Here is an 11573-nt window from a genome sequence, read left to right on the forward strand (position 1 = left end):
TATTTTTTTTATATCCCTGGTCAAATGTTGGAGCTAACATAAAATTAAAGCATATTGACGGTTCTGTGTAGCGGTCAATAGACCAAAGAGAGGGTAGGGAAGGTCGTCTGATGCACGGCTTTGCCCTTCAGAGTCTGTTGTGTTTGTGTTTCAAACGGCACTGTGTCTGAGCTGCAAACCACTGAGATCGTAGTATAAGTCCTTATACATTGGTACGCTTCCTCGGATGTTAAGTCGTGAAACAGCCACTTCACTTCGTGCCAAGTTTCATCTTTTGTTTACTTTTTACCTTACGATTTCCTCTAGTAATTTTGTCTAGCTATTTCATTGAACGAGTAAATGTTGAGGAGTAAATTGAATGAGTAAATGTTGATATGTTATTTCATTGAAATGAGTAAAAGAATGTTGAGGAGTGCGTTCTCAGTATGACGTTGATTCGATGCACTGCAGGGAATTTTGCATTAAAAATTTCCAGTAATTCACACAAAACGATATCGGTGCTTTTGTTATAGTAATTTTTTCATTGATTCAAGTAAAACATTGTGTACCTAATTGACTCGTTCAGATTGATCTCCGCAGTTATATGATGTGTTGTTTTTACGCGTATCAAGTCTATGCTTGCCAGTTGATGGTGCAACTAGGCAGAAAGTGGCATTTATAATGCGGTTCGGTTGGTTTTGAATATAGCTAAGAATGATGACGTACACGAATTTCCTCGGACGGCAATCTGACATGCGAAGAACAATTAACGTTATATCGTACCCTGGCTTTTAACAATAACTCTATGCGAAAAAATATTTCACGTTGATAAAACAACTTCTGAAATGAACATGTATATATTTCAATAAATTCTTCTTTTATTAAAGTTTTGCAAAAATTGTGAGACAAATTGAATGAACAAAAAAAATTCAAATCTAATTGTTCTCTTATTCTCTGTCCATGAACATTCATCGTACGGAGGATGAAAGAACGCGCCAGTAATAATAGATTGCAGTTTTTTTTATTGTTCGTTGTTTTCCAAATTCATGGAAATGCATTTAGCGCTCTTTAATGTTTATATGCATCCGTATGTAATGCATTGAATAGTGAAGTCCACCGAGAACGGAGAACAAGAATACTTTTTGAAATTACTAAGGGAAGCAAACAATTGACAAAGTTTTAAGCAGCCTGCCAATAAGTAAAGCCAAAATATATTAAATCCCTGCAATGTTAGAAGGACATTATATGTTCTCCTCGTAGACTCGAATCAGTTATACTTCGTAAGAATATTATTAAATATGGTGCCTCAATTATTAATTTCGTATAACAAATGAAATATGTACTTTTCGTTGATTCGAAGAAATCCCTGAAATTCGCTGCGAAATAAAAGTATGCATGCAAGAACGGTATTGACTTGGACTTGGAGGCTATTGAATCTCCATTTTAAAAACTTTGATTTGTCGAATAATGGAAAGGTTTGTCGAAATCACTAAAATCTTTGTTGGAACTACAATGAGGTACCGATTTAAGTCTTCTCAAATGTGACCGCGACTGAAAGTCTGAAACGTTTGTTTACAATCTTACGATCCCTGCATTACTCAGGAATCAGGATTACTGGCGAATACTGATCAGTGTGACACTGGAGTTTGAAGGAACTTTGCATTTCACTGTAACCTGTAGTCATACCATTTGACTTATTCTCGGACCACATAGCCTTGTATACAAGATGTTACAGTAATTATCTACTTGATTTGTTTTGAGATAAAGTAGCGTGCACTTCTCAGTCAAATATACCATATATACGCATAATTTGTAATAGTTAATTGACCTGTGGGCTGTAATCACCTCACAAGAATTGGGAATTTACAATGGCATTGGCACAAAAACGTGGTCAGGTGAGTTCTTACTTTGTTTGAAAGTCAATATTACAGTGTTCAAAACTTCAAGGACCAAGGTGAAATATTTGAAGTTTCTATTATTATTGTGAAGATAATAATAAGTAGCTACCTATTTTGTTGGGGCTCCTGGCACTGGCTCCAAAGGTCAAATTCAAAATTAGGCAGAAACCACCCATGAATTGTACATACAAAAAATGCCAGTTAATCTGGCCAATTTCACCTGTTCCTATGGCCTTTTTTTTTTCCAACATTTCAACTGATAATAAGACAAATGCCTAATTTCAGCCAATTATTGTTTAAAATCACCTGTTAAAGTAGTTTTTATTTGTCTGCAATTTTAGAAAACTTCTGTCCCATTGTGGCAAATGACCAGTGACCAGTGTGGAATCCTAGGATTGGAAGATCACTTGGCCCAGTGGTTAAAGCTTAAAGTTCAGAGTAGCCTACCAGGATTGCCGTAGAGAGTCACGGGGTTCGATCCCAGCTCTGTGCGCCAGTTTCTGGTCAAACATAGTGGCAAAGCAGAGAGTTTTTTAGACTCTCCCTCAAGTTCATTTTTGAGTCCTATAAGTAGACCAGTAAAGTATCATGCATAGTGGCAAAGCAGAGAGTTTTTTAGACTCTCCCTCAAGTTCATTTTTGAGTCCTATAAGTAGACCAGTAAAGTATCCTGGATACCAGCATTATCATACTTAAGAAATTGTTTTAAATCTTGAGTAAATGAGAAATTAAAAATGAACTGATTCTAAAAAAGCCCTGGGGCCTGGTTTGCCACTATGTGGTCAAAATCGGCTAGGCGGCCCAGCAGTTAAGCACAGCAGAATTGTAGCAGTGAGTTGCGAGTTTGAGACCGCAAAATGCTGTGAATGTTCTGCAATGTTAAGAATCGGCGACAGGCCTTTGCCCTAATAAACGCTGAAACTGCTATTATTATTATTATATAAAAGCTTGCCTTAGCTACAGCTCTCTGCCAGGTGACTGACTATAAAGGAAAAGGGAGATCAAAAATGGACAAACCATTTCAATTATGTAGTAACTTTGATTTGTTATATAATTGTTTAGTTGTATCTTGTTCAATTGATATTTTTCTATTTTTCTTTTACTTAATGGACTTTTTAGAAAATTTCCAGGCCCTTTGTTTGTAATGATAAAGTTTAAGTCAAGTAGTATTAATTCAAGTTTATATATTAATTAAGTTAACCAGTAGTCCAGTACACATACCATATAAAATTATAATGAAATATGGGCACAAGCACAACCAATCACAGCTGGAAAAGGTATGACATCACAAATTCAGGCATGGAATATATCTACTTGGCAAGCCGCAACTGAATTTTTTGAGCCGTGGTTTTATGTATTTGCAGCCGTGATTCCATTTCTTTGAGCTGTGATTCCATTTTTTCGAGCCATGAATTTAAAATCTTGGCCATTAAAAGCCATTTACAAGGCGTAAATTTATTTACAAAGTTTATGCCCGTGTTATCCCAAATATCTAATTTTACCCTAAAACAGTCAAACAGCAACAATAACATTTGTCTTTACTATAAGCTGAACACACGCTAATGCAGTCCAACTGCTTTGACTTGACCGCAACTATGCGCAATTTTCAATGAAATGTTTAGGTTGACTTGTTTACATTATGATGATTACATCCTGCAGGATATTTTAGTGGGAATGGTAAAGCAATGTGGATTGCAGAAGTTGAAAATTTTATGAAATGACATGTTTGCGATGTGCGAACCACAATTTTTTCAATCATACAAAAAGTTATGACATTTGAGCCATGAGATTTCAATCCTACTGAAATTATATGATATTAGAACCACAATATTTCAGAGAAAATAGGACTTTTCCAGCCCTGATCACAATCCCACCAAGCACCAACCAATCACAGCTGGAAAGGGATTTCATTAACAGATATGTATACAATGCTATGTGTACTGTTTAATTTAGTTCTTCTCTAAAATTTCACACTGGTGCAGAGTTTGATGAATGCATTGTCAATTTTTGCATTTGTTGACCAATAACCTTGCAAAGGCAAATAGCCATGCATGATTTCCCATACATGGGCTGGCCTTTTCCTGTGATGCATTATAACCAAGGTCTGATAAATGTTAACTTTTTAAAACAAGGAATTATATTTATATATTTGTTATATACATATATAACTATTTGTGCAAAATGACACCTGACAGTACCCAAGATGCATCATTTGCAGGCAGTCTTCAAGATTTCAAGATGCTTTGCAGCAGTCTTTAAGAAGCCTTGCAAACATAATTTTTATCAAAATTCTTACAAAATCAACTTTGATGAGTGTGTCTTTAACACCTCAGGTATTACAGTAGGCAATTACTACATTGCAACCAAAATTCCCAAATTGTGGGTTATGCTTTGCAGCCTGATCCAATGAACAGGAAACCTGAAATTTTAAAAACAATGTAGCCATTGGTGTACCTCTTGTTCCACAGTTAGTGTTACCAAATTTTTGCAAAAATCTAAAATGAAATAATTTAAATCCAAATGAATTGGCAAGACCTTCTGAAGGCATAAATTTTACTGCTGATGTGTCACTGCAGATCTTCAGTTATTCACCCACTTTCTGCATACTGGGCAAATCAGCAAATGAGAATTTTTTTTGGAATCAGTTTATTTCTAATTTCCTCATCTACATAACATTTAATCCAATATCTTATTTATTATATTGCTAGTAGTATCCATGATATTTCTGCTTTGCCACTATGTTCTGCCTGATAGTCCAAAATAGTTGGGACTTCTTCAGAGCACAGATACAATTCTAACTCATTACATTCCCACCCCAAAATTGGAACATTGCACAGAAGTTTCCTAAAATCATGGGTTAAAATGATCATTTCACATAAAATTTTTCAAAAACTGTTGGTAAAAATAAATCCCTTATCTTATTTTTCACAGAAGCTTGAGAAGAGAAGAATACATTTTCACTTTGGTCTTATCCCACCCAAGTCCATAGTGGGCAAACAGTGACAATGCAGAATTTTTTAACTCTTCCTTTATCTTCTGTGGAAAACATCTACTCTTTGACCCTTTTCCACACATTTGACCATTTCAGGCCATGACCCTTTTTTTAACCTGCTAATCTCTTCTCTGGGCATGGGAAGCTATTTTTGAACAAATTACTTTGCCAAAATACAAGTTTATTTGTCAAGCTATGCATAGTACATATTATGTCCAAGGGCAGAGAATTGGACAGAAGTGGTCTTTTCCTAATTTTTTTTTTTCACTGAGAAATAAGAAAAAACGACCCATTTTCACATACAAATTCTAAAAATAACCCATGAAACACTTGTTTTTACCAGCAATTTTGTGAAATTTTTGCCAATATTCCAAATTGGTATATTATTATTAAATTTTTCATTTTACCATCAATGCTAATAATGTTGCCGCAGCACGAACTTTGCAGGCCTTCAATAGCATCTATTGAAAGCCAGCTGAGGCACATCTTTCTAGTGCACACAAAACGGCTTTATATTCAAAATATGAAGCAGAAATACTTGCTAAATGGTGTTATACGAGGAATGAGTTGGCAAGATTTTCTGTAGATGTAGATTTTGATGCTGATGTGTTGACAAAGATATTCAAATATTTGCTCGCTCTCTGCCCTCTTGGCCTCAACTGCGCCTTTCCTGCCATATTTGGAGTGATGAGATTCTTGCTAGATGAATTTTCTCCTATTACAGATGATAAATACTTGCACTTTTTGTGTATTTTTTACTAGTTTTTTTCTCAACTGAATATCTTGTAATGGATTGTTTGTTTGAAGTACCTATTTAAAATTAAGATTCAATTGTTTTAATAGCTGCCAGGGTTATGATTTTCCATGATATGCAAGTATATATGCTGCCAAAACTAAAAGAAATTTCATCCAGTTGCCTAATACTCTAATGGCCGTGAAAAATGGTCTTTGGTATCTAATATATAAATTTATATACCAGCATTTTTGATCAAAGAAATAGCAACTGATTTCTTTTTCAGTTACTGACTTGCATTTTGCAATAGGGCTAACATACTTACAGGATTGAAAAATATGGAAGTATAAGTGTTAATTTTAGTGTTGAACCAACTCCTTACAACTAGATGCCCTGATTGTAATTTAAGAGCATAGCTGCTGATGATTAAATATTCATTATGTATTACTGATAGGCAAAAGCAGGATAAAATGGCTTCAAACACTAATCAGGGCATGTATAAACCTTTTATAAAAAATTACAAAGATACAGTACCTATACTGTATTTGATCACTTTTTCAAAAAAGACTCACAAAATTTCTCTCCTGCAGGTTCGACTACCACCGGAAGTCAACCGAATATTGTACATCAGAAATCTCCCCTACAAAATCACGGCTGAAGAGATGTATGACATATTTGGCAAATACGGAGCAATAAGACAAATACGAGTGTGAGTACTTTGTAAACACTCATTTAATTTAACATCATTCAAACTTGAGAAAATTTCATTGATTTCTGATATCAAACAATGTCGTGAAACTTTTTTTTAGAAGATTGAAAAACAAAATATAAAGTCACCAATTTGTGTGCAGAGGCAACACCCAGGAGACGAGAGGGACAGCATTTGTAATTTACGAAGATATTTTTGATGCCAAGAATGCATGTGAGCACCTCTCTGGCTTCAATGTCTGCGGCCGGTATTTGGTGGTCCTCTACTACCAAGTGAGTTGCCTGGTGTGCTGGTAACAAGCCCACGGCCATTATATATGATCCTGCAGGAACTAAGAGTCAAGCCCACGGCCATTATATATGATCCTGCAGGAACTAAGAGTCAAGCCCACGGCCATTACGTATATATGATCCTGCAGGAACTAAGAGTCAAGCCCACGGCCATTACGTACATATGATCCTGCAGAAACTGAGAGTCAAGCCCACGGCCATTATATATGATCCTGCAGGAACTAAGAGTCAAGCAAGGGACAAAATGATGCTATTTAGTTTACTATTGGAAAAAATACGAACGATTCTGATGTGCTCAAACTATTATTGACAGCGGGCACGTTTTTGATGGGCCCATTTAATAGATTTTCTAGTATCTTTGTACATGCTTTTTGTGATAACTCATTCAAAGTTACGGTAATTATTTATTTCACAATAAATGTTGACCAAGAGCTTATACCATTTATGATTAGTCATCATGATTATGGGTTGTCAAAGAAATACTTTTTTATACACAAAATATTCAGCTTTGTTTCATAGCTCTTAAAGTTGATGTAAACGGTTCTGAAATTCATTTGTAAAATATTACGACACGTCACCTAGAACATCAAGATAATTAGAAGCATGATAACTGAATCCTCTAGCCTGATATAAAGAAGAAGCAATACCTTGAGACAGCCAGTCCACGCCCCCCGGCACACGATCGCAGTTTACGAGCGTCACTGCAGCGTCGTCGTCGCTCAGGACCACCTGCGGCAGACAGTCGTCATCACGTCCTGAACTGTTATCCGCGCTTCGAATAAATTAGTTTCAGTAATGCATTTCACCGATGAATCGGAAGATTTTCTCCCTCTGTTCGGGAGAACTTTACAATTTTCACAAGCGAAGACCAGTCATTCTTAACATCAGCTTTGACTTTTGAACATAATCTATGGCAGGCACTGATTCCCACTATTGCAAAGGCACTTATCATACAAATTGTAATGAACTTTCCTGAATATATTTGTTTTCTTCCATACTCCAGTTAGCATACCTCCTCGCATAAAAATAAACAAAATTCACCATCTTCCAGTAAATATTGAGATTGAAAACAGTGTTAGATGGGAAAAAAACGTCGAGCACAATTTCAAGGGACTGCAAAAATTTGATGTATACGAATAAGAAAGTGCATAACCTCATAAATACAATGAAATAGTCCATGGTTATCACACACTATCGTCAACAGACGATCGATTGCTTGAGTCTCAAATTTAAAAGCAAAAGATATGTCATGAAAAAATTTCTCGGAAAAATATGATATATGGTTGGACATAACGACGGGTTGGGTTCCGATTGCGGCAGGTACTCTCATCGTAGTTACTCGTGAAGGATTTCCAAGTTAATTGAGCAAAATTGTAAACAAATAATACCAGCTCTGTAAAGGAAATAATACCGTAATGTTCATCCTATAATTTGTTGTTTACTCGGTAACCTAAAGCTAAAAGGAGGTACAAACAGCTAGCAGGCAACAGGGCCGTCAGTAGCAGAAGTTCACCTCGGTGCGGTCATCGCTGATGTCTCGCGTGGTCCCCTGGAGCCACACCAGCGGAGCGTCGAAACTGATGTCGCCGCGGCTGTAGCGCCACACGTCGTCTGCCAATTGCAAATTCACGTATCAAATACAGCTTAACACGTTGACTTCGAAGCGGTACATAGACGTACTTCGAAATGCATTTATCCAGGACGTAGAGTGGTACATTATTCATAATAGAACAAAAAAATGAAACAATTAGGCAAGATGAAGCAATAGGATAGGAGTCAAGGTTTAAGAGTTATCTGAGGAGTAACGCTCGAGAGCTAAGAACTTTTATATTCAGAAATAACCGTGCGGTTCAGTAGGGCGATGTCCTTTAAAAAACAAGTCAGCAACCGATTGAAACTTATAAAAAATCAACTGGAACGACCCTTGGAAGCGTGATTTGTTGCTGATAGAAGCATCTGATTGATTATACAGTGGGGGAAAATAAATATTCGTACACTTGAAAAATCGTATTTTAATGTATGTAAGTACACAAACTTAACAGGAAAAGTGATTTAAATTATGTATAGACTGTCTCTTATACACATCTAGATGTGTATAAGAGACAGACTACCAAGTGAGTTGCCTGGTGTGCTGGTATTTGGTGGTATTCTACTACCAAATGAGCTGTGTGGTGTGCTGGTATTTGGTGGTCCTCTACTACCAAGTGAGTAACCTTACTGTTCATATTAGACTGTATGTGCATCATGCTGTATACTCTGCATCCTTGAATATCTAAGTTTAACCCACGAACATTACTTTTGATAAATTGTATCCTGACGCTTAAATATAAAAGTTTTTGCTAGTGGATAAACATTTATAATTGATTGTCTTTTACAGGCTAACAAAGCATTCAAAAAGATGGATCTGGTGAAGAAGCAGGAAGAGTTGGACAAAACAAAAGCAAAGTACAACATAAATTTGAACAACTCTGCATAAGTACACATTTTCCTGAGAATAAATTTAGAATAATTTTCATTTTTTACTAACCAATGTTGGAATTAATAATTTCGAATGTATTGGCAGTTTTAAAGTTTAATTATTAACCAAAGCCAAGCAATACATACAATGCCACAGTTTCGAATCGAAAATCATCATCTTGCTACTTGATTGAAGTTTCTCAGATAAGCAACTGGCGACATATTAGTTGGCTTATATCTAACTTATAACTAATTTTGAGCTCCTAACTATGCCACATCTCAAGGAATGTTTTTCAATTATTCTCCAATGCACTGTTTTCATTCAGTATAAATTTGAGTTCAGTCACTTCAGCGGGCCAGGACAGCTTGTGTGCGGGGTTGTCTGTGAGGTCAGACAGCCGCAGCACTGACACGACCGGCGGGCAGCCCTGACCAGCGCTCATCACCAAGCCCACGGCCATTATATATGATCCTGCAGGAACTAAGAGTCAAGCCCACGGCCATTATATATGATCCTGCAGGAACTAAGAGTCAAGCCCACATGTGGCGGTATTTGAAGATTCAAATTAAGAAAAGGTCCCCAACAAACATTGAGAATCTTAAGGTGGTGTGCCAAGATGAATGGTATAAAATACCAGTCAGCATCTGCAAATCATTGGTCGAGACGTATAGAAATAGACTGGTGTCTGTTGAGCTGAATAAAGGGTATTCAACCAAGTATTAAATTAAAATAATGCGGATTAATTGTTTTGTACGAATATTTTTTTCACCCGAAAAGTGAACATGTTGCATTGTTTTTTGTTGCATTGAGATTTAATTTTTTTATAGTATTTTTGAATACTATGCGTCTCTATACATAATTTAAATCACTTTTCCTGTTAAGTTTGTGTACTTACATACATTAAAATACGATTTTTCAAGTGTACGAATATTTATTTCCCCCCACTGTATGTCAACTTGGACGCAATCTACTGCATTAGGAGATGATCACCCTTTCTTATTATTGCTTCTTTTCTCGTATTTAGTATTCACTATCATTGCGTCATTCTAAATTTTCAGAACACTTGAAAATTTGTGTCTTTAATAATAAATCAGGAGAGACGCTAAAATAATTACGTTAAGAAAAATATTCAAAGTGTAAAATTTTACAATTGCCCAAAAGGCAGTGCACTGAGCTACAGTATTCGGAACAGCGGGTCACTATTTATACTATTATTTTTCATCGGCTCACTCACTTTCATGACTCAATGACGCAAAATCAGCCACTCTTAGCTTCCTTGCAGGCGCGTCCTCTGAGTTGATGCTTAGACTCATAACACGAATATTTCTTCAAGTATCAGGCGTCTGAAATGCACGATACAACGCTACAAAATCATGTGTCGTTTATATTGACCTCTTACTCAAATAAAAATTCAAGTTTTCTTTCAGAGTTAAAGTACAGCGCATATAAATTTTTTTTTGGATACCGGAAGAAACTTTCTCAGAGACGAGAGTAAAAAATTGATATTTACCACGACAAAGGCTGTACGTCTCGGTCGATATAAGGTCGCTGTACGTCTCGGTCGAGGCTGTACGTCTCGGTCGACCGAGATCGACGTCTCGGTCGATCTCGGCTGTACGTCTCGGTCGATCATATCCAAGATTTTTTAATAGCAAAGACTTCAAATACAAGATTGTTTATCAGTAAAGACGTCTAAATGACCGGGGCGTCGCAGCTGGTAAGACGGCAGCAAGGCTAACGGACACATCAAGATGGGTCAACAGATACGAGGAAGTGTTACGTGAACAGCAGCTAAACGAAGACGGCAAGGGCGAACAGTAAATTTTAAACGAAGAATGGAAGGATGAAGAGAAACTGAGACGAAGACTGTAAGGGCGAACAGCAAGTTGAACGAAGAAGGGAAGGATGTAGAGAAACTGAGACGAAGAAGGGAAGGATGAAGAGAAACTGAGACGGAGACTGTAAGGGGCGAACAGCAACTTGAACGAAGAAAGGAAGGATGAAGAGAAACTGAGACGAAGAAGGGAAGGATGAAGAGAAACTGAGACGAAGACTGTAAGGGGCGAACAGCAACTTAAACGAAGAAAGGAAGGATGAAGAGAAACTGAGACGAAGAAGGGAAGGATGAATAGCAACTGAAACGAAGGGAAGGATGAACAGCTCATGACACAAAGAAGAGATAGGTTAGGAACAAGGAAATCAGAAAATTCTAAAATTTACACTGCCAACGTAAACCGTCATAATAGAGGTCGCTCACTCAGTTCTTCGGCCCCTTGGACGACTAACGGAGAAGGGAAGTGAAAGGGATCTTAACCACCAACATACCCAAGGACCGTCGTAAGATTCGACGCGCTCCGTGGCGCATCACCTGAACAACGCATATCGTCAAGGTGAAACACTAGTCTTCATCCCCGCCAAAATATTGAATGAAAGTTATGAAGTGCTTACACTAGTAAAAATTTGTCGAGACCACCAATGTGTCCTCCAGCCAATAAGTAATAAATGAAATGATTC

General features: G+C 36.9%; 1 protein-coding gene across 1 annotated transcript; it reads left to right on the forward strand.

Moving 5' to 3' along the window:
- Positions 1 to 1513: 1513 nt before the first annotated feature.
- Positions 1514 to 9112, forward strand: LOC108666775 (splicing factor 3B subunit 6). Its single transcript, XM_018153699.2, has 4 exons — positions 1514 to 1874; positions 6193 to 6311; positions 6454 to 6583; positions 8979 to 9112. The coding sequence occupies exons 1-4, from the start codon at positions 1848 to 1850 to the stop codon at positions 9075 to 9077; spliced, it is 375 nt and encodes a 124-aa protein (XP_018009188.1). The 5' UTR covers positions 1514 to 1847; the 3' UTR covers positions 9078 to 9112.
- Positions 9113 to 11573: the final 2461 nt, after the last annotated feature.

Source organism: Hyalella azteca, unplaced genomic scaffold (genome assembly GCF_000764305.2).
Source record: "Hyalella azteca isolate HAZT.00-mixed unplaced genomic scaffold, Hazt_2.0.2 contig9563, whole genome shotgun sequence".
NCBI classification, from domain to species: domain Eukaryota; kingdom Metazoa; phylum Arthropoda; class Malacostraca; order Amphipoda; family Hyalellidae; genus Hyalella; species Hyalella azteca.

Excerpts from the sequence above, each read along its gene's own strand:
- LOC108666775 (XM_018153699.2), top strand. The coding sequence starts at position 1,848 with ATGGCATTGGCACAAAAACGTGGTCAG. Across the intron at positions 1,875-6,192 it reads TGGCACAAAAACGTGGTCAG|GTTCGACTACCACCGGAAGT; the intron begins GTGAGTTCTTAC and ends TCTCTCCTGCAG. Across the intron at positions 6,584-8,978 it reads TGGTGGTCCTCTACTACCAA|GCTAACAAAGCATTCAAAAA; the intron begins GTGAGTTGCCTG and ends TGTCTTTTACAG.